General features: G+C 31.8%; 1 protein-coding gene across 15 annotated transcripts in view; it reads left to right on the top strand.

The window, feature by feature from the left end:
* The window catches only part of RTKN2 (rhotekin 2), a 162,720-nt gene that overhangs the window by 8,461 nt on the left and 130,217 nt on the right, over positions 1-24,042 (top strand). For 14 of the 15 annotated variants that reach the window (XM_072971443.1, XM_072971444.1, XM_072971451.1 and 11 more), the window contains exons 3-6: positions 11,468-11,526; positions 16,757-16,810; positions 18,073-18,190; positions 20,524-20,718. In XM_072971443.1, coding sequence (XP_072827544.1) covers positions 11,468-11,526; positions 16,757-16,810; positions 18,073-18,190; positions 20,524-20,718 — 426 coding nt within the window. Of the gene's footprint in view, positions 1-8,543; positions 8,586-11,467; positions 11,527-16,756; positions 16,811-18,072; positions 18,191-20,523; positions 20,719-24,042 lie in introns of all 15 variants that reach the window. The other variant, XM_072971449.1, reaches the window with a different exon arrangement.

Below are 24,042 nucleotides of genomic sequence, written 5' to 3' on the forward strand. Positions count from 1 at the left end.
AGATATAAATGGAATTAAAGATATGAATGGAAGGAAACTTAAAAATCTGCTAACACATTTCTTTCATATGGTGAATATAAATTCTAGAGAGGCAAGTAACTTACTCAAGGACGTGTTCTAGCTAGTGACAGAAGCTAATGAAGGGTACTTAAGATTTGCTAAATAACTTGCAGTCCTTGTCTCTCTGTCATTCTGTGCCGCCCTTTTGGATCACACCTAGAATTTATGTATGAAATTTTACATCCTATCCTATTTACAATGCCAAGTCTTATTTGGACCTAAGAATTGACTCAGTTTAGTGACTAGATATTGGTTTCTTTTTTAGTATAAATTGTTTTGCATTTTCCATTGTTCATCAGTCTTAAAGCTCTAGAACTAGTTAAAAGTTTCTTTTTAGACATTAGTGGCCATTAGGCTGTTCACAGTTCATCTCCATGAAGTTCTTGAAAAGTAAGGTAAAAACACAGGTCAGAGAAAGAGATTTCTGTGAAAATAAAGTATTAATGAAATCATGATATAATAAAGACTTGTGTACAAGTGGCTAATATTTTAATTAGCTTTATTATCTTGGGATGGCTATTTAATCTCTTTGTGCCTTACTTTCTTCATTACAGTTGATATGATAATACTTTCATTTTGAAAATTAAGATTATATATATTAAAAACCTAATATAATACCTTTTAAATAATTATTACTCAACATATGTCAAGCAATTTTTATTATTATTTATCCCTGGCACTATAAAATGAAATTGTTCCAGTATCATAATCTAGGAAGATATTTTTCAGATACACATACATTGTATTAAGTCATTGCTTCTCAAACTGGGTCAGATGTTACTATTGAGAGTACATGATTGTGTGTCAGGAGATATGCAAAGCCAAAGAATAAAATATGACTTACCTTTTAATAGCATGAATTTTTAAGATAAAGCATGAGAAATTTGGAATTTGGCATAGTTTTGGGTTATGCTACTCATGGGGATATGTGTTCTTTCTCCTCAGCTTTTATAAGGATATTTTGTTAAGGGGGACTGTTTAAGTGGAAGAGTTTGAGAAGCACTAGTTTAAGTACAGTGTGGGACTACACACTCAATATTATATCATCTCTCACAGTTATATAGAATGTTCCCTGGGAATTATATCTACCCTTCATATCTGTGTTCTTTAAATATTTGCAATGAATTGTAAATTGGCCATTTTCTTAATTTGGCAGTATAACTTTTCTGAATTTGCTGACTTATAAAAATGTTAAATGAGCTTAACCCCTGTTGGCATTTATATAACAAAGATAAGAAAAAATATCTGGGACTTAACTGAAAATGTGTTTTTACTTTCTCTTCTGATTATCTTTGATAGATGAAAATAGCTTGGATGCTATACACACATTTATACCTGTTCATTCATATAGAAGCATTGCCTCCCTTAATTATTGGATTATTTCTTTGAAAAATCTCAATGTTCTGTATGAATTATTTTGTTTACAACTTCATTTTGTTATATGCAGTTATAACCTGAGGTCACTGATAAAGTGTAACTGAAAATTGTAGTACTTGTCTTCTTATTACATATAAATGGTCTAAAGATGAATGAGAATCTCATGGAAATTTAATTCCTTGAAAAAGGCTACGTAAATTATGCCATTTGATTAGTCAATCCAACATTTATCAAACATCTACTACTTGTAGAATACTTTTTAAGTATTGTGCTAATGTATCCACATTCAAAGAACAGAATTTATCAAAATGTGAGGATATATGTGTGTATATTCAGCAGTCAAATATTCTACCTTTAGAAAGTCGGCAGTCTGTTCCTTTGCTTTGTTCTGGTGGTCTTTAAGGTAGAAAAGTGCTCCATTTTTACATTGCTACCAGAGTTAAAATAGCATTTTAATGAATCTACTGCCTACTACTAGTTTACCTTCTCTAAAATTTTATGATAAAATGCCAAAAAATTAACAAGCAATACATCTAGGCATTTTGAAAGAATCAAATCAGTATGAAATGGTAGAATTGAGGAAAGTCTAATGGAAGAATTGGGGCTGAATCTTCTAGATCATAAAGGATGGATAGAGTTTTGTTAGTTGAGTAGGAGGAAAGCAGCATTCCAATTGAGAAAAATAGCAAAATAAAAGCTTAGGGTGAAAGATGAGTATGAATCATTCAGGAGCAATGAAGAGATGCGTTTGGTTGAGGCTGAAGATCAAGCCAAAGTTGAAAAGGAAGCGGCTAGCAAGATTCAAGAAAGTTTACAATGCTAGAAGGCTAATTAGTATTAACTGACAGCCTTGTTAGGGATGCCAAATACTGTGCTAAGGTGTTTACAAATATCACATCACAAAATGAGAGAGGTATAAACTGCTTTATTAAAGATTTGGAAACAGGGACTTAGAAACATTAGATAACTGTTTCAAAGGAATCACAGTGACTCTATGGCTAGGATGTAAACCCAAAAGACTTAAAAGCCTTGAGAGCCCCTAAACCTCCCCTCCCCACTAAAAAGTGCATCTACATTGTACTACCCCAAGCTGCCCTGGTGAATTGTTACAGGGCTTTATATTTATTTCATTGTTTATTTTCTGTCATTTTATTTTCATCAAGAAAGAGGCATGATAAAATGGGTGTTTGGGAAGGTTATCTGGCAGTAGAGTATTGAAAAGGATGGTGAGACAAAATGATTGAAATAACCAGTGTTTAGATAAACTATTTAAGAACAGGCAGACATAGAGGTGATTGAATAACTTTTGATGAGAGAAATGAGTTTTGGGATTTTCTAATAAATAGATTTTCACTCAAGTTCCTCTCTGTACAGAAACAACCATTCTTCAGTTTCAGTTATTTCTCAATTTATTACGAATTTATTAAGCAAGTAGTCTTACTTCATTTTACAGCCTGTTTAAACTGGGGTTCCAGGAAAGAGTTAAGCCCTAATGTCCTAAGACATGCGTTGTATATACTGACTTAACTTCTGTGTATCTAGAATAGTGCTGGTTTGATACTGTTCATGGGAGAATTGAGAAAATAGTCATTCTGTGATTTAGATGAGGAACCTCAGTTGAGAAATCAGTAATATAGTCATATTATTTGTTCTTTTTTTAAAACCACCATCTGAGAATATTGGTAACTGGTTAAATAGTCCACTACCATAACCCGAAAATGTAACAGAAGCTTTGTTCTCCTTAATTGTGTTTAGTTATGAAACACCTTCTGGTATACTATCTACTTTATGTCTAAATATACAAAAGATACTTAGGTTTATGTAAAATTCATAATAGAATCAGGGTGACAAAAAAAAGTGGGCTATAGAAAGCTTTCTAGGTTGAGCAGACGATAGGTAATGAGGGTGAGGGGTGGGAGCACAGACAGCTTACTTCCTTAGTTTAGAAGATAGGATTGCTTGGTTATAGCAATCTGTCAATATGCTAGTCTTGTAACTGGTAAACGAGACTATCTCCCTACCTTTTTCCTGTATGGTATAGCCGTATATATCTACTTAAAGACTTGCTTATATTGGTCCACTTCTTAAAATCTAAAATTTCTTAGATAAACATTGAATTTCAGGATCTTTGTGGTCTGATCTCAAACTGCTTTCATAGTCTTTCTCAAATTTCTGCTTTACAAATTTATCTTAGCCAAAGGCTTGATCTGTTTCCCCAAAACAGTTCTTGAATTTTCCAGTCTTCAGTGCTTTTGCGTATACTGAAGTGTGCCCTATCTTCCATTTCCATTTAACAAGGTCTCTTGTGTTCTGCAACATCCTACCTGAATCATTTAAGTTTCTTTGATAATTATATTCACAAAATGATCATCTCTTCCTTTATGCTCATAGCAAGGACTCAAAAATGATTATTTGCCTCCTCTTAGTTCTAGTAGCATCTGAATGATAAATATCTCACTGTTATATACTTTATTATGTTTATGAACTTGGAGCTTGGAGGCTATTCACCTAATGCTGATTATTTTTTTCTTTCTCCTTTGTATGCCCTAGAACACCTAACAGTGCTAACTATTTAAGAACAATAATGTTTTGCCCCATCCTCCCTTCCATGTGTAATGATGAGCAATAGAATTAGAATTTATTAATAGTTAATTATATGACAGTTACTACTCTTTGTTACTTTCTTCCATGTTCTTAGGGTCTTACGTCTTTTGTTGGCCTCTATTCTTGCCATATTCCATATTTCATTTTTTATTCTATATTTTGTTCACTTTTTTAAACCAACTTTTTATTATGAAATTTCATACGTAAAAAATTGTAAGAGTAGTATGATAGACATCATGTATATTTGTATATTCTCCACCCAGAAGGACCAGTTAATAGTCTGCTGTGTGTGTTCATCCAATCCATTCTCCTGCTTTATCTTTGTACTTATACACACACATATGCACAAAAACATACATGCACATTTTTCTTTTTTTGTGTGTGTTGAACCGTTTGAAAATAAGTTTCAGACAACATGGCATAGACATCTCAATAGTTTGGCATGTATCTTCCAAAAACAAGAACATTCTCCTACAAAACCAAAATATGATTATTGTATGTAAAATAATAATAATCCCATAATAATCATCCAATATTCAGTTCATACTCAATTTTACATGGTTGTAAGGAGAAAATTCTTTATAGTTGCTTTTCCAAAACCAGAATTCAATCAAGATTCATTTAGTTTCTTTTATTATTTTACCTTTTTCTAACAACTTCTTTCCATTGATGCTTTGAAGAGTCTAGACTTTTAAAAATATCCTTTAAAAATATTCTGCATTTTGTATTTGTCTGTTTTAAGGGAGGGACAAATTTCCCTCTAACCCTCTTGATTCTTTTGGCTGGTCTAATAATTAAATTGATAACAAGACAGATTAGCAGGAAAAAAAACAAATTTAATTTTGTATGTATGGTTGTCCCATTGGTGTAGGACTCAAGAAGTGACCAAAGCAGGTTGTTTATTTTTAGACAAAGAATAAATTATTTGTGAGGATTTGACAAAAGAAAGTGGTTTGGGCTTGTAGTGGCAAATTAATGAAGTAGTAGCAATGTTTGATTATACAGCTTCCTCTGCTCCGAATTCCCTTATCTCTGGCAATGAAGATACTCTCCATCCTCCTGGCATAGGGGAGGGTATCTTCCGTGGGAGCTTTGTTAAGTGCTTTCAGGGCAACAAAGGAGGGTTAGGGTGTTCTTGCACGGGCTGTTTAATCTAGTATAATCTAGTACCTTTGTTTTAGTCCTTGATCTGCAATTACATATATACAATGTTCACCACCTGTCCTTGTGTTGTGCTTTCCAAATTCATCCCTTGTTTAAAGGAAGCTCATGATCTAGTAGATTATGCAATATGAGTAAAGTTTTCTTTTTCTTGCATGTTTAAAGTGCTTTTCTCTAGTGTTAGTACCTAAAGGGCAGCTTGGCTAGATACAAAATTCTTCGCCAACACTTTTATTTCCTTGAGCTTCTTGAATACCTTGCTTCATTGTTGTCTTGTTATCAACAAATGTAATGTCTAATTTATTTCCTTTGTTGACTGATTTTTCTCCCTTTGTAAATAACTTGGGTTTTTTTTTTTTGTATCAAGAAGCTAGAAATAGTTTTCTTTATCTTAAAGGCTGATAATTTTACTGGGATATACCTAAGGCTGAGCATTTGGCTCATTTAGGGCCCTTACAATATGAAGGTTCAGTCCTTTTATTTTCAGAAAGTTTTCCTGAAGTTAAAGCCTCTGGAAAAAAGCATTAATTTTGTTCTAGCTCATTATTTTATTTTTCTTATTTAAGGACTCCAGTTGCACACAAGTTGAATCTTTTTTGCCTATCTTCTATGTCTATCATGTTCTCTTTGATATTTTTAAACTCTGTATTTCATTTTTGTTCTTTTGCTTTCTTTTCATTCTCATCCACTGTGTCCCATAGTGTACTTTGAGTTTTGTCATTTGGCCCTTGGGCATGTTGTGTTTTTCTCTTTATTTTAGAAATGATTTTATTTTATTTTTTTCTAATTTCTTTCCGTGTTCTCCCCCCTCCCTTTTTTGCATGTTTACTTACTGTTTGTCCTTTACTAGTCTGAGGTTTTAGATTTCAGATTTCTTTCGTATTTGCATTAATTTATTAACTACACTTAATTCATTTTATTGTATTGCATTGCAATTTTTGTTACTTTATATTTTTTGGAGGTTGCTGGTGGAGTACTTTTTATCACCTGAATCGTTCTAATTCTACTTTCACTTTATAGTAGCTTTCTGTGGATGTTTGAGTATTCTGTTGTTGTTGTTCCTGATGAAATATGTCAGATGTAGGATTTTTCTGGGCCAAGTGGTAGGGATGAGGGGTGGGTACAAGTGGTTACTTGGTTTCTTAGTTCACGAGTGTTTTGTATTATTGAAACTATAAAAAACAGTTTCTTTAATAAATGGTTCCTTTTGGAATGTTGGTTAGTTGGTTTTCTGATGCTTTGATACTGTTTTGTTTCTTAGGATTTTAAACTTCAGTTGCTTTCTTCTTCCTCTCCTCCTCCTCTGCCCCTTCCCCTCTTCCTCCTCCTTTACGTTCTCCCCCTCCTTTCCTCTTCCTTCTCCTCCTCTTCCTCCCCTTCCTCCTTCTCTTTCCCCTCCTCCTCCACCAAGCCTACAGAGAATACTTCCCCTATTGTGTATTATGTGTCTCTTCTCCACAAGACTAACCACTTTTTTTTTTTGGTTAGAGCTTCTTTTATATTCATTGTCCTGAATACTTTCTTTTTTTTAGTATACATATACTTTTATTGAAGTATAGTCAGTTTACAATGTTGTGTCAGTTTCTGGAGTACAAAGTAATGCTTCAGTCATACATGAACATACATATATTCATTTTCATATTCTTCTTCACTATAAGTTGCAAGATACTGAATAAAGCTCCCTATGCTATACCATATAAACTTGTTGTTTATCTATTTTATATATATTACTTAGTATCTGCAAATCTCAAACTCCCAATTTATCCCTTCCCAGCCCCTTCCCCTCCTTGGTAACCATAAGTTTGTTTTCTATGTCTGTGAGTCTATTTCTGTTTTGTAAATAAGCTCTTTGTCTTTTTTTTTTTTTCCATTCCACATATAAATGGTATCATATGGTATTTTTCTTTCTCTTTCTGGCTTACTTCACTTAGAATGACAATCTCCAGGTCCATCCATGTTGCTTCAAATGGCATTATTTTGCTTTTTTATGGCCGAGTAGTATTCCATTGTATAAATATACCACAACTTCTTTATCCAGTCATCTGCTGATGGGCATTTAGGTTGCTTCCATGTCTTGGGTATTGTATATAGTGCTGCTGTGAACATTGGGGTTCATGTATCTTTTCAAATTAGAGTTCCCTCAGGATATATGCCCAGGAGTGGGATTGCTGGATCATATAGTAAAACATTAACCACTTTTGAGCCAGAATTCTTTTGGAGCCTCTACCAGTGCTGTGGTAGCCACCAGGTTTTATATCCATTCTCTTTTCTTCTAGAAGAAATCACAAGTTGATATTTTGTGTTTTGCAGTGTATCTATGACTCTACTGGGGTAAGGCCTCCAGGTGCTGGCTTTGATGGGTTCAGGTTTAATTTCTTCACTTACATGTAAATTGAAATTTGTAATAGTCTCTGTTTCCTAGTTATGCTGAAGATATGGGCTATAAGGTGATTTTATTTGCTTTCCTTGTTGATGTGAAACCTTTTGTAGGATTCCTGAAGAGAATTTAGGTGGCTACCATTATCTTACAGAAACTAGGAAGTGATACTCTGATCACTTTCACAAATGTTTTAGTGCCTCTTCCGTAAAAGCTCCAAGCTAAATACTGAGGCCAAAAATATAAATACTCCCAAAGTAATCCTTGTATTTGTGTAACATTTCTAAGAATGATACAGAATACATTTAAGATATTATTTCACTCAGTAGCTATTAGATGGGTAGATACTTCTGTTGTTTTACTGTTGAGGATGCTGTGGCTGAGATATTAACAGCAACTCATTAACATTAACTAATTATTGATGGGTAAGATTCAAATCTAGAACTTTTGTCTACATCTACTGCCTGCTCCATCAAAATGACCATATCCTATTTTTCTTCATTTAATATTCACTAAACATTTATTGAGCACCTTAGAATATAATGAACTGCATACCAGGCACTGGTGATTGAGCAGTAAGCAAATAGACCAAAAAATCCCTGTTGTTCCAGAGTTTACATTTTAGCAGTAATTTTCTCCCCTGCCCCAACCTACTAATCTATGTCGTCTTCTTGAAACTTTATTTGGCTTTGTAAAAATACTACTGGCCAAAGTCATTTAAAGGACCTAATTATGTATATCATTCAGCATAATTGTGATTTTAATAATTCCACAATAACTAGTTTCTTATACTCCTGTTGCCTAGTTTAATTGCTTATGTACTATAACTTAAACAAAAATAGAAAATGTAGGCTGCAAGTTAAACTTACAAACTGCTGATATTTCTGCATTAAAACATGGTGTATTAAAAACATTACTGATTTTATTTTTTTTAACTTTATATTTTTTGATGTGTGTTGAAAAGAGTTTATGTCACGGTTTGAAATAGAAAACTCTTCTTCCCAAGGTAAGATGCTTATGAAGGCATTAATTTTATACCACAAGGTTTTAGAATGGTTTAAAATTCCATATTTCTCAGATGCATTTCTGTGTGTTTTAGTTTTCACTTATTTGTATAAGAGATGAAGGATTTTATAATTTGCTTTCAAATAATAGAATCCTCTTTAGAATTTTTCTAGTACTTCATTAAGAAAATATAAAATACTTTCATCATTGTGTTATTTCTCATTGTATCTTGTTAATTCTGGCAAACAAGTGCTATTCTAAATTCCCACATAGAACAATATAAAATAGGATAATCTATATTTACTCAATTTTAGTACAGATTTTTGAACAACAGAGTGGCTGATTGGCACCCTCTGTTGGTCATTTTATTTACCTACAGGCAGAAATGTAAGAAATAAAACAAAATTAAAAGTTTGTCTTTTATATTTTTATCTATCTTTTAAATTAGTATTTAGAACTCTCACCAAAATAATGCTCTACACTGAGTTCATGAGAATAAGGTACACTAATATTTAGCTGTGTTTTATTTGAATAATTTTGTGGTTATTTGCTTATCAGCCTGGCTCTCTAATTTAGAATTGGCATTAACACTGCAGATTTTCAAACAAGTATTATTTAACTGTAGCAAGCAATTAGCTACGGTAGCACATTATTAAATAGATAATATATAACAATTTTATTGTCAATATGGATTAATTAGAAAAAAAATCATGTTTTAGCAACCTAAACAACAGTTGAGGAGTTATTTCAATTGAAAATAATTCAAGCTTCAGAAAAGTGAGGCTGAATTACTTTAGTTCATCTCTCAATTTTTAATAAACAGACTTACTTATTCTGTAAGATTGTATGGCTAATTAGATTTATATTACAGTTTGAAAATATTTGTATATAATAAGTTTATTGACTGGTCCTGGAAATGCCCGTGCACATTATTTATAGTTACAAGGAAGAAAGCTGTATTCTGCCAGGAGGTTGAATAGTTTGGAGGGGGAAATTTTGGGGGGTAAATATTCAGCAAGTTTGCTTTTGGTGGTTCTAGTATTTTATAATTTCACTTGTCTGCCAAAGCCTCAATTTTAATCCAATTTAATAATACTTAATGGATCTCAACTTGAACATAATCTATGACCTATTCCATAATACTCAAGTTACTTACTGTATTAGAGCTTCATTGTATTTTTTCACTGAATAAGTATTTTAAGAATTTATGTTATGCATTGCTCTTATAGAAGGTGTTTTTAGAAATATTACTTACAAATGCCAGCCAACTATTTTTATATTGTATTTCTTATACCAATTTAAGGAAATTGAGATTTGTGTTTCATTTCTGGTGGGCTTTTCAATATATTATTTTCACCACAATATTGTAGACTATTCAGTTGAATCTTTTGCTCTGATGAACTAGTAAGCCAGCTAATATTCTCCAACATGACAAACTGAACTTGTCTAAAATATTGAATTTGACTCTTGAAAATTTATGATTCAGCAAAACATTTTGAAATAATCAATGGGTACTTTTATTTTTTAATTGAGTGAATTCCCTATTTGAACTTAAATACCAGTGTGACCATAAAGTAATTAGATAGGATCCTGAGAATTTATGACTTTAAGCCCACTACATTACTTTAGTTATACCTGGTATTTGAGTCTATAAATACTGTATAAATGTCCCATATAAGCTTATTAATTTAAAGTACAGCAGTAAATTATTTTTGCTCATTTGGAATGTATCTCACCTATAATACTTATATACTTAATCCAGTAAGAGTTAAAAAAAAAAAAGTAGGATGATGTATTTTGTTCTCAAACTTGTATGGTAATGAGTATGTATGCCATCTTTTTAACAAGGTTGCTGAAATGCATTGAGATGGTGTCATACTCTTCTGAAACTTAGATACACTTCAAATCCCCACCCAGTCTTTCTCTGTAAACCCTCTTAGAATCAAAACAATGTTGAAATGAAAAGTTTCTATCTTATCACATATTTGAAGTATCTAATTAAATTAACCAGCAGTTAATTAGCTAGCCAAAATTAAGTAAGGACTGAAAAAGAGTACAAAGAAGAATATTCTTGTATATATTACTCTAGAAATGGAATGCTAATCTCTAAATGCAGGTTGTTAGGAAAATAGAATATTGGAGAAATATTCAAAGATGGGATTGATTTGGTGTAGTAGGAGATAAGTATGTTGAAAAAGAATTTATGTTAATAGTATATTCCAGTCAGATCTGGAAGTGTGTCTTATACGCCAAGAATTTCCTTTGAGACTTTTTTAATTATCATGATAATATTTTCCTCTCCACATTTTATTCTTTCTAAATGGCCACTCCCTTCCTTTGCCACTTTAGTTAATTTATTGTTTTAGTATAAACCTAGATTTTTTTTTTTGGCAAAGGAATGAAATATATTACTTCATATAAATACGTAGCAAAGAGTAATTTTCTTGATATTTGTTAGATTATATAAGGATAAGACACAACAAGTTCATGGTTGGGAAATTCATTAACTTTTTCAGGGAACTATAATCTGGTAAACTAGAAATGTAATTTATTAAATGGTGAGCTATGGTATTATACTTCCTGAGACCTGGACAAATATTGCACATTTTGTTTATAAATGTAAGAGATCACAAAAGGCTTTCATTGTGGAATAAACCAGTATGTAATCATCAGGGAATGTAAAGCTTACATGAAAAAAATCAAAGAGAATGGCTCTGTATATTTCTTTTAAAGCCAAGTTTGAGTAAAGTAGTTAATATTAATTAGCAGTCATTATTATTTGAGAATATGTGTTTGTTTTTAATATCTAGGCATTTGTGAAAGATTGTTAAAACAATTTCTTAATAGAAAAGATTTTTTTATTACATTTTTTCCTTTTGACAGTGATACGAATTTTGAAAGTAAAGCACGAACAGCATGTAAAGGAAAGATTGCCATATCAGGTATGCTCTAATGGATTGTTTCTATATTGCTGAATAAATTCTATAAGTAACTTGCTAGAGTTGGTGGGTGCTTTTTAATTCCCTGTGTCCATTCTCTTTTTTCATTTGATTTTGTGTAACTCTAAGAATATTTTTTCTAAAATGGTTTTTGTCATTAGGCTCTATATTTGCATAGAATTTTACAGTTTGAAAAAACTGTCATGTACATTACATGTATATGTAATTTTCTCCTCAATGCAACTTCGTGAAATAAGTAGGGTAGTTCTCTTTTCCTGCAGACTCAGAAGTTAAATGACTTCCTGAAAGTGGTTGAACTGGGCTGCAGGCTCAAGTCTTTTTATTCTCCATTCCATTTCTGCTCAGAAGTTTCAATAATGTTTTTAATGTTGATCTACTCCAGAATTTCCATGAGAGTTGGAACTATGTTTGGTTTATTCATAACTATATACCCAGAAGCTAACACAATGCTTGTACATAGTCATTGCTCAGTAAATACTGATTGGATGGATGACTACTCTCTGTTGCCCATAGGATAAAGACTGGATTTCTTTTCCCCTAGCATTTTCTTTTCTGACCCAACTTATTTTTCTAGTTATTTCTTCCACTGCTCTTATACATAAGCCGTTTGCTTTAGCCATACGTTTCTCTCCCCATTCTGTCAACATACCCCATGTTTCTGACACCCAGTTAGCTCTCAAAATAAATGTATTATCTTCAGGATCTGTTTGCTCATTATAAAGCCTTCCCTGTTGTCATTCCAGCTAGAAGTGATGTTTCCCTTCTCTGAATTTTTAATGCAGTAGGAGACCCTTTACCACTAGATGGCACTTATGCTGTGTTGTCTCAGTTTCTCCAAAGTGTTACGAAAGCTAAAGACAATGGCTTGGAGATGTCCCAGATTGAGGTTAATAAATAAATGGCTGACTTCTGTGTATGCTAGTTCAATAATTCACCTTTTATAAATATTATCTCATTAGTACATTTTGCAAACAACAAACCTCCATCTGTCCTTAGGTAATAACTAGGTTGTTTCATTGGCCAAAAGCCTTGCTGTCTTAGCCCCAGGGAGCCTGCTGCTGCATTTCAGGCCCTCTTCCCCAAAGAACTATTTTCAGAAATGTCTTTATGGTAAATAAAAATTCTCATACAGGTAGGATAAACCTGAATTTTACATATGACATAATTGTCCTAAATCAGAGGAACTGCCCTCAGCAGAAATTCTTTAGAAAAATAACTGAACTGTATACAAATCTGTGGCTTGTTTTATAGCTATTTATATTTATGTTTTCATCTTTCTAATTATGAGTGAAATAAAACATGTTTTATATCTCATTTTACCTTTTGATGCCAAACATAGCACTTTTACATTTTAGTTGTTCACTGTGTTCAGTACATTTTAATGTGAAAAAGCAAAATATTATAGTTCTTTAAAGAGGATTTTCTAAAAATACTTCAACATAATCCTCCATTCCTTGATTCTGATATAGTGCCACTCAGTACACAAATGAGATATGTTAAGTTGCTACTGAAGACTGAAATGCTGTGATACAGTTGGCCTCTACTGTCATTTCATAGTGAACAGTTTATTGACTGGAGCAATTCATGAAATTAGCATTAACTGCCCACTTACAAGAATGTTTAAGTAAAAGCATTTAAAATAAGAGGATAAAATTGTTTTCCTGACCACAAATACTCAAGTATAGAAATTAAACTTATTTCTGCATGTGTTCCTTCTTTTTAAAAGATAATTTTAAAATAAGGAACTGAAAGTCTCAGAAAATGGGATACACATGTAATTTCATCTTTGCTTGGACTTAAGTATATCTTGTGTGTGTAGTTGTAAAAGATAAAAACAAAATACATTGAAAACCGACTTACTTATAAATCGATTTTTTGACATTGGAATGCAAATGTGACTTTTGTTTTGATCAAAATGAATATTTGCAACAAAGTTTAATGTTTCTGAGATTACATTGATTTCCAGGAGATAACCGGGGTTTTCTGTTTCCAAGCTTCACCACTCACTGTCAAGATCTTTATAAAATTAAAAAGAATGATTTAGATTTAGCCTGATTATTTTTGCTAAACAGCAGATAATTGCATGTGGTAATTGTCTTAGCTTATTCATTGACTACTAATTCAAAGACTAAAGCCAAATCAGCTCATACAGTACCTCAGTTTTCACTTAAAAATGATAGACTTCTAGGACCTGATAGCATCAAGTTACCTATCCTATTAGGGCTCTTTCAGTTTTCCATTAAAGTGTAGATTAAGATACTAAAAAGACAAAGATAAGAGTACTGTAAACTAAAACTGAGTCAACCATTTGCAAGAATCTGGAAGGAATTTCTACTATTTGAAGGTGAATTTAAAAACATAGTGAATTACAAAAAAAGTGAATTACATATCCTTTGCCACCTGAACAGTACATGACCAGCTAGGAAATAGACAAGAAATGTCCACCTTTTCCTTGCTCTGACATAGCTAGGCATGGGAAGGAGCAAGACTGACCAACAGACTATGGGTGTACAGCAAAGGAAGCCAGGGTCCATGTTCCTCCCAACATAGTGTAAATAGTTAATATTACCCTAATAAAAAAAGAACAGCTGTGAAAAAGAACAGTTGTGAAATGCAATGAGTCAGCAACTGTGGTCAGGCAAGAATCAGGCCCTTTAATGGCTCATCAGCCAAGTCATAATTATAAAACAATAAAGGCAATCCCACTAAAGACAAGAACAAAAATAACAATGTCTATTAATATGACAACACAGTTTTAGAAATTCTAGCTAAAATAGAAAGGTGAAACTACTGAGAAGAAATAGACAAACTGAGTACTATTTGAAGATAGATTATAGACCTAGAAAATCCAAGGAAATGTATTGAAACATTATTTGAATTAATAAAGAATTCAGTGAAAGTGGTTAGATTCAAGATAAATATACAAAAAGTGGTAGCCACTCTCAAAACCAGCTATAACAATTTACAAAATATGATGGCAAAAAAGATCTCCTTTACAATAAAAAGCCCCAAACAAAAACATTAAGTACCCCAAGAATAACCTAAATAAAAATGTGAGGGTAACTATCATGCTACTCTATATAAAGATAGAATTTTGTAAAGTTAACAGTTCTCAAATGAATTTGGGTAAGAGAATTCTAATAAAACACTTTGGAGGGGGAATTTTGAAAAAAAAATTTCTAAAATTAAAGAAATTAGCAAGTAAGAATAGGATGTTTTTGGAAGGATGTATTTCTGACAGTAAAATATATTATAAAGTTTCAGGGGTTATAATAGTATGGTATTGGTATTAGGATAGAAAGTAATTAATAAATGATTCTGTTAGATTCATAAAGCATATAGCCAAAGAAAAGACACTCAGAATGGCATATGTGATAAAGATGGCATCATTAAATCAGAGAAGAGAAGGCCTATTAGATATGTAAATAGAGCTGTAACAACTCTTTATAAGAAGAATATTTCTGTTTTTACCTCACATACTCAAAAATCTCACATAGAAATAATTAGCTTTTGAAAGTACAAGCCACAAGCAATATGTTTAAAAACAGAAAAATGGCCCATGGATACAAACAGATTCACTAAACAGGCCAATAAATGTTTTAACATTTTTCTTGTTAATCGAGGAAATACATATCTAAGCAATTAAATCCTGTCACTTGACTGTTGGTAAGTATATTTTAAAATTACTGTTGGATGAGATATATGTAAAGTGTTTAGCTTGGCATATGGGGAGAGCTCCGTTATATATATATATTTTATCAGAAATGCTAAGGCAGCAGTGGGAAGAGCACTCAGACATCCTATCTGGTTGGGAAGGGTAGGGATGAAGGAGTGGTAGAAAGCTGTTCTAGAAAAGAAATTGGAAATTGGCATTTAGAACCTTAGAATTCTAAACAAATACAAATGTAGACAAAAGATCATAGGATCTAAAAGAGAAGCACAACATAAAGGTAGCCAAATAGCTCATGTTCATAAAGATTTATAATTATTTGAAAGTGGCGTAATTAATAGGTACAAAAATATGCACATAAACCTCCTAAGTGTAATATGGAAGTGTCTTAAACAGAAATTATCCACAAAGGTTTGAGGATTGATACAGTTTTTGTACTCTTTGAGTAATTGAAACTACTTCACTTTACCATTGAGATCTCTACTGTGCTGTCGTATGTTATAGTCACACATCTTAATCTACTTTGTAGAGTGTTAATCCTCTAACTTTGAAAATACATAGATAGTGTAGGAATGTCAGAAGAAAATTGTTACTACATAATGTTAACCTAGTATTAAAAGTGGAGGGAAGAGGGGAGGGTGTAGCTCAGTGGTACAGTGCATGCTTAGCATGCACAAGGTCCTGGGTTCAGTCCCCAGTACCTCCATTTTAAATAAATAAATCCAACCCCCCCCCCCAAAAAGGAAGAGTGAAGGAAACTAGGGATAAAAAGTTTTGACTATGTCAAAGCTCTAGATTGACTTCTGGAATAAAGATCATTAACACAGTCACTTTATAGTTTGAAGAATGTGTGAATGAGAGGAATATGTTTAGATCACTTTTAGAACGTATGCCCTTTTCTTGGCCTAAAAGAAATAACGCATTTCCCTTTTTAGTTTTATTTCTTAAGAGGAATGCTACAGTTTGTAACATGAATATACAAAGATCTGCAAATTCTTTTGTAGACAAGTTAAATCTTCTTAATGGAAAGAGCTTGGATTTGTTTGTCAAGAGCTGGGTCTCTCCCAAAAACCAATGATCTTAGACAAGTCACTTAATTTTCTTCATCTTTTGTTTGTATAGTGGATAAAATTTCTAAAGTCCTTTCTACCTCTACTGTTCTATGACTTTGAAGTGTATTTAACTACATTTGCTGCTACTGCTTATCCAAAATAGAAATTCAACACTGGGTTCCCCATGATTCACTTATTTCAAAAACATAAATCAAAATGCAAATGTTATGGCATAAGCTTATTGCAGATCTTTCTTAATAAATTAATTTCTTGAATAGTTGGTAGGTTTTCTTAGTAAATTATTTAAATAAGCATAACATTTTATATTCCCCATCTAAACTATTTTAAAGAGAAAACATCACAGTGTTAGAAAATTTTATGTTGGCTTTAATGGTCAGACTCCATTACGGGATTCAGAGGTTTATTTCACTCTAAGAATTGAAATTCACCAAAATTATTACTTGTCATTTCTTTTTCCCCTTCTTTATAGATATTCGTATACCACTAATGTGGAAAGACTCTGATCACTTCAGCAATAAAGAACGTATGTATGATTTTAATTCTAATTGAAAATTTTCTGTAGTGTATAGTCTGTGATTTCTGGGAGAAAACTTCCATGCTGAAATAAATTGATGTGTTGGACAGAATAAGCAGAGTCTTGTTGATGAGAACCTGTGCAAGGGTAATGAGTAATGGATGGGGAGGGAGTTGTGGAACAAAGGAAAATGCTTAAGGAGTAAAGGTAAAGGCAACATTATTTGACCAGAAATCTTGGAGATCTTTTCTGCCTTGTTTCGTTACTTCAGATTATTTAACAGGGTATAAGAGGGAAAGATTTTTAGCTTGATCTCATTTTTTTCCCCTTCAGCATTTTATGGCTTTATTTAACAAATAAATAAATAATTAACAAATATTAACAAATCCATGTATTGCTTGGGTCATGGAAATTAACCTTAAATGATCTCTAGTTGTTAGAAGCAAAACAAAAAAGATATGAACAATCCTTTATCCTTCTTGTCTATTGTGATAGCTTTTTTCTTCATACTTTAAAAACTAAATCATATTGAGAATAATTAGTTTTATATGAAAAATCCAAAATCAGGTTAGTATATTTGTTATTCAATTAGAAAATATAATTTACTTTACAAAGCAATACATGTGGGAATTAAATACATCTTTCTGATTGCTATAGAGAATTAAGTTTCTCTGAAGAGCTACATTTTCTCAGTAATGAGGATTTAGCTGTTTAATCACCTGATACTTTAAAAAAAATCATCAAATTAAAAGGCCCAGCAGCTATGGTTTTTGTGTTCACATGTCTACTTTTTATTGTTTTTGTGGTTTCCTCCCTTGCTGTTAAGTTTGGTGGAAAATGTTTGGCTGTTGTTAATGTGCTTGCTCTTAACCTCTTGTAATAGAAAACGTATTTTTTAAAAATATATTTAAAAACCAAAATGACAGGGATAATATATATATATATAATAACAATAATAAATTTGCTATTAATTAAAACATAAAGAGTTTTCTAGGAATAGAATTTATGAGTTTGGTGGTTACTTTGGGCTGCTGAGAGGCCTATGTTTTTAACTTTATTTTTTGATGCTTGGTGGTTGTGCTCTAGTTGGGTAAGATATTAATATACACTGATAAAACAGGCTATAAAAAGTTAAAAGATTATAGTGTACAATGTATGAAAATAAGAATACTAACAAATATTTAAGCTAATTTTTTCACTTGCAGGTGGATTTTAACATAATGTATGCTTGATTAATCACAATCATTGCTTTAAATGTTTTTCTTCTCTAGGATCACAGCGCTATGCTATTTTTTGTTTATTCAAAATGGGAGCTGAGGTTTTTGATACTGACATGGTGATTGTGGACAAAACAATCACAGATATATGTTTTGAAAATGTAACCATATTGTAAGTATTTTTTAATCTTCATTGAATGAAAATAATCTAAAATTCTACCTTTTTCAAAGGAAGGCAAAATCACTGGGTTGTTTTTGAAGCAGTAATGTCTTTAAATATTTAAATTGATTTTTCAAATTGCATTATTCAAAAGAAGCCCATTTCTGCACTTGAAGTTTTCTAATGTAAAATAAAATGGAAATCATGTAACATTAGTAGTAAAGCTATGAATACAATGGAATCTCATTATAACATTACTTTATATAGAATGAATTTGGATATAAACCAGGTTCTTACATCTCATAAAGGAGATTTAGTTACAGAAATACTGAAATAATATAACAACTTTATAAGATAGTCCTGAGATATGTACCATAGGAAAACTACTTTAGTAAAATTTTGAGATGTTCTTTTTCTTATGGTGTACTTCTTTCATGTATTCCAAAACAATAAAAAATTGGGTGATCTGCAGAGCTGTTTTTATTGCCTCTGCTCTTTTACAGGCTCATTTTATTGTGGTCATAATACAGAACCAGAAAGAACTCCTCAGGTAGCCATAGAAATCATTTTTAACTAACATAAGTTTTTCCTGGCCTTTTTTTCTATTGGCCTAAATCAGTGTGTGATTTGTATTTTTTACAAGGTTTCAAAGATAGTGTCTTTGTATCTCAATATTAATAGCTACTTACCTGTTAAAATAAAATCAACATATGTTGATCTTTAGCTATGGAGCTATACAGTTGAGGTTGAAAGTACTAGTTTTCCCACTCACGTAGCATTAAAAAAAACTATTGCAAACCATGTTTTGTGGCTTCTGTCCAGTGTCCCATAAGTAATTGTACAGCACAGAAAAATAAAACGCATTGTTCCGAGTTAGTAGTAGTAGTGCAGGCCATCTTATACGCTCTATTGAACTAAAGGAATTTATTTAGGACTCCCCCAGATATTGCCAAATGCTTACATAATTGGGAATAAAAAATTTTGGTTATTTATCTAACTACATTTATTTCCATTATCAACTATTACTAATACATTTTTTCCTGCCAAAATCATCCTGTTAATGGGCTCTTTTCTTCACATCACTTTTGTTTGTTTTTTTACCACAGACAAAAGTCGTTTTTTTCACAGAAAGGACAATGCAAGTTATTTGAGAAGATAACTCATGATTTATAATTTTTAAAAAATTCTGTAAATATTTTAAATTGTTCTAAAAATAACTGCTCACAAATGTTTTAAATGTTTAAAAATGTGCTTTTTGTTATGATTGTTTTTAACGAGTATTCAATATTTATGGATCTCTGGTTTTTCTCTAAATATTGACATTTGTTAGTCATTACCAGGAATACTCTATGTTTAAAAATTGCCAAATATTAAACTATAAAAATATTTGGAAGTAATTCTCCATGGATTTATTTAAACTATAGATTGGCTATTTAAATCTTACAAAGTCTATACTGCATTTTTAAAATCTCTGTGACTGATGGATCTTCCTCTACAGGCAACATCTACTGCTGATGGACCTCCTTTGCAATTTTAAGTATATTTTATTGTTAGTAACATCACCACAGTCTTTTATGGTAAAGGTAGTTCATTGTGTCTGAGAAAAAGGAAAGCCAGTCTTGACATTGCAGATTTTCTGCATATTGGTTTAATAAATACATAATACGTTTTATGCTAGATTAAGAATACAAAATTACCAAGACAGCACTTACCCTCAAGTAATTCATGCCTTGAAGTATATCTTTTTATATTTGTTTTGTTTGTTTGTTCGTTTGTTCTCTTCTGTATAGCCAAATAGTGAAGTGTTATTTTAGAGTTATTAGGCACAAAGGTGGCGCAGGAAGGAGGGGCACAGTGGTGAGTGAACTGTAAATGATTCTTTGTGAAAAAGACATGAAAACTACAGGTTTCAGCAAAAGAAAGCTTTTGTTTCTTTTTCTTTTTTGTTTTCAAATCTTTTTCTTTTGGAGGAATGGTCATTTCAGGAAATCACATGTAATGTAAATACCTTAAAAATAGGTATATTAAAGGAATGACGAGAAGAAATAGCCTTGGCGACAAAATTACAAGAGCATTTTATCCTTTTTCTTTAAGTAATTTGCCTGTATATATTGGTTAAATTGAGTTACGATTTCCCTCCTTTAAAAGCTGGTAGGTCAAAGTTGCAGTGACTCTCAGGTCTCTTAGATACTAAGCAAACACAGGAAGATTCTGTCTCAATTGCATATATTAACATAAACCTCTTGTAGATGCTGATTTCAAATGCTTTGAAAATATCAAAGGATGTTATAATTTTATTTTCTACTAAATTAAATTTCTAACATTATGAATGTTCCTGTTTTTAGTAATGAAGCAGGGCCAGACTTTCAGATAAAGGTGGAAATATATAGCTGCTGTACAGAAGAATCTTCTATAACCAACACACCAAAAAAACTAGCTAAGAAACTGAAGACATCTATAAGTAAAGCTACAGGGAAGAAAGTAAATTCAGTGCTTCAAGAAGATGATGAAACGTGCTCGTCCTTCAGTTCTGCTATTTTGTAAGTTTTCTTATATAATATTTATAGTGACATAGTATAATTATGTTTGTGACATTTTAAACTATTTTATGTGGAATATATATTTACATTTTAAATGGGAAAAAAAAAAAAACACCCTGAAGGAGAAACAAACCTTGGTTGTCTGGCATTTACACAGCTGAGGTATCCTTAATACCTTCCTTTGAAAGTAGGAAGTTGGATGACAGTGCATTTTTAGTGATTTGGAATTTCAGTATCTAGAGGAAAGATGAAGTGTTTTTCTTGAGAAGGGACCATCTATATGTCACAGTGTTTGTTATCTATCAGTCTACTAAGTGGATTTCTCTATATATGTCATGTTTCATTCTTAGCGATTTTAAAAAATACTTTACCTTTTTATGACAAAACCACATTACCATTATACCCAACAAAATAAAAAATAAGTTCTTAATATCACCTGATATCTAGTCTATATTCAAATTGCACCAATTCTGAAAATGTTCTCTTGTGATTTGTGCAAATCAGGATCCAAACAAGGTCTACAGGGTTCCATTTGAGTCTTTTAAGTTCCTTTTACTCTTTAACAATTTCTCATTTACTTTTTTTCCTTGCCATTATTTATTGAAGAAGACAGATCTTACAGAATTTCTCATGTTTTGAATTTATCTGATTGCATCTGTGTGGTCTTTTTAAACATCTTTTTCTATCCTCTGTTTTTCCTACAACTGATAGTTAAATCTAGAGAACTGATCAGTTTCAGGCTCTCTTTTAGGGCAATAATACTTTATATTGTTTATATGTACTCCCTGGTGTGTCCCATTAGGAGCCCTTGTCCCTGTTTCAGTCATGTTACATAATAAGATCAGTGGGTTCGGGGTTGTCAGCCTGATCCATCCACTATAAAGTTCCCTATTCAATCTTTTATCTAACTATTTTTGCAGCCATTGCTGATTATTTATTATTTTATTAAGGATTATAATTTGTTGATCTTCTAAATTTGTCTTGCATTCCTTTTTAAACCTGGAATTCTCTCAAAGAAGAACTTTCCTTCATGAATTCTCTGGATATAAATGCAAAAATTTGATGAAGGAAAAGGGGGAAAAATATTTGGTTCTTTTATTTACCCAATTTTAGAATAAGTTGATATCCTAGGAACCATGGAAGTGATCAGTGTTTTGTTTTATTTGAACTCTTGAATTTTTATATATTTGTTTCTATTTATTATAGTCATTATTTTCTTTGAAGCCAAATTTTCCCATCTTTGATTGGTGGGAAACCTTTACGTTGACCCTTGTATCCTTTTGACACAGCCTAATTTCTGATAGCTTCTTTGCTTTCTGACACAAGATGTTGCATGTTCATCTTATATTTTTCTGTCCAGATTTGAAATCACCATCTCTTCAAGGAGCCCTGGCTCCTTTCACATACTTTCTTTAAACATTGTGTTTGTTGCTTTACAAATAGTTTTATGTTTCTGTTTCTTAGGAAAACTGTTGTATATGCTGCATTCCTAAAATTTCTTTGCATGTCTTTGTAGAGTTGGCTCTTCAGCATGTCAATAATTTTACTATAATTACATAAAGTAAAATATTTTAGTTGTAGATCGTGGAAATGTCAATCATCGAAATGTAATTAAGTAACTCTTTTCATGTCGGATATATTACATGTGAAAAATGCCTTGAGACTCTAGCATTGTGGCTTTCAGTTTATTTTGATTGAGACCCATGTTAAGAAATAAATTTTTCGTCAGGACTGAATGGACAGCTACATATCATGTAGACATATAATGAAACAATACTTAGCTATTTATAATACAGTTAGTAGACTTTTATTCTAGTTATTTTCAGTTTTTAAAAAATGCTGTTTATGGATTATTAACTTGATTTCATGATTCATGAATGGGTTCCATCCACTAAATAATAGCCATAGGGGATAAGTCTTTCCCAATAAAAATGTCATTAAAAAGGAGGAAGGGGACACCGTTTAATTTTCGTACTTTAGAATTAAAGCCATTTTAAAACCTTTCTAGATTAAGATTATGACAAGTGCTTGCTGGAAAATGCTTTAATTCAACCGTAAGGTAGTGGAATTGTCTCTTTTTGATGATTAAGTGAACAATCGTATTTCTGTTTCTAGGCTGAAACAAAATTTGGAACTGAAAGAGACCCTAGACATACTCACCAAGTTCAGTAGTCTTAAAACATTTTTAAGCCACAGAATTCTTAATGTAAAAAAATGACAGGACCAGTAGTGTCCTGGACAAGTTACCTTATTTCCTGGGCCTCAGTTTTCTTGTAGGAAAGGTAAGGATGCTTAGACACAATAATTTATTTTTAGAAGGCTCCTCGGAGACCTTTTAGGGTTTCATACACCTTTAAAGCATATAAAAACGAGGGGGCCTCTCAAACAGTTTAAAACTTCATTGTTTGGTAGGGAATCCTTAACTTCTTATCCTGTCATTTATTATTTGTGTGATCCTGGACGGATTTATTTACTTTCTGAGTTTTTGTTTTTCCCTCTGTAAATAAGATTATCATGAGATTCAGAAAGATAAATCATGAACTTGGTATATACTAAGCATTTAATAAATGTAGCTCTTACCATTATTGTTAATATTTTTATTGTTTCCAGACCAGTGCTTTTTCTGGACTTTTTTTTTCAAATTCATGCCAAAGTATTGCAGTTTAGAAAGTTTACATAGAATTATAAAATGTAGACAGATATTTTAAAATTTAAAACCAATGTTTGTAATTTCATAGAAGATAATCTAAGTATGTTAGAACTTGTATTTAACCTATACTCCACTTCACAGCCTAGAGGTATTTTTGAGTATAATTTTATTAGTATTACATTTTTTCCTATTAAAATTTTTTTTAATTGATGTATAGTCAGTTACAGTGTATCAATTTCTGGTGTATAGCACAATGTCCCAGTCATGCAGATGCATACATATATTTGTTTTCATATCCTTTTTCATTAAAGATTATTATAAGATATTGAATATAGTTCCCCATGCTATGCAGAAGAAACTTTAAAATCTATTTTTATGTATAGTAGCTAACATTTGCAAATCTCAAACTCCCAAATTTATCTCTTTCCACCCCCTTTCCCATAGTAACCATAAGATTGTTTACTGTGTCTGCAAATCTTTCTGTTTTGTAGATGAGTTCATTATTGTCTTTTTTCTTTTTTCTTTTTTTTTTTTTTTTTTTTAGATTCCACATGAGTGATATTATATGGTATTTTTCTTTCTCTTTCTGGCTTACTTCACTTAGAATGATGATCTCCAGGTCCATCCATGTTGCTGCAAATGATACTATTTTATTCTGTTTTATGGCTGAGTAG

Source organism: Vicugna pacos, chromosome 11, assembly GCF_048564905.1.
Source record: "Vicugna pacos chromosome 11, VicPac4, whole genome shotgun sequence".
NCBI lineage: Eukaryota > Metazoa > Chordata > Mammalia > Artiodactyla > Camelidae > Vicugna > Vicugna pacos.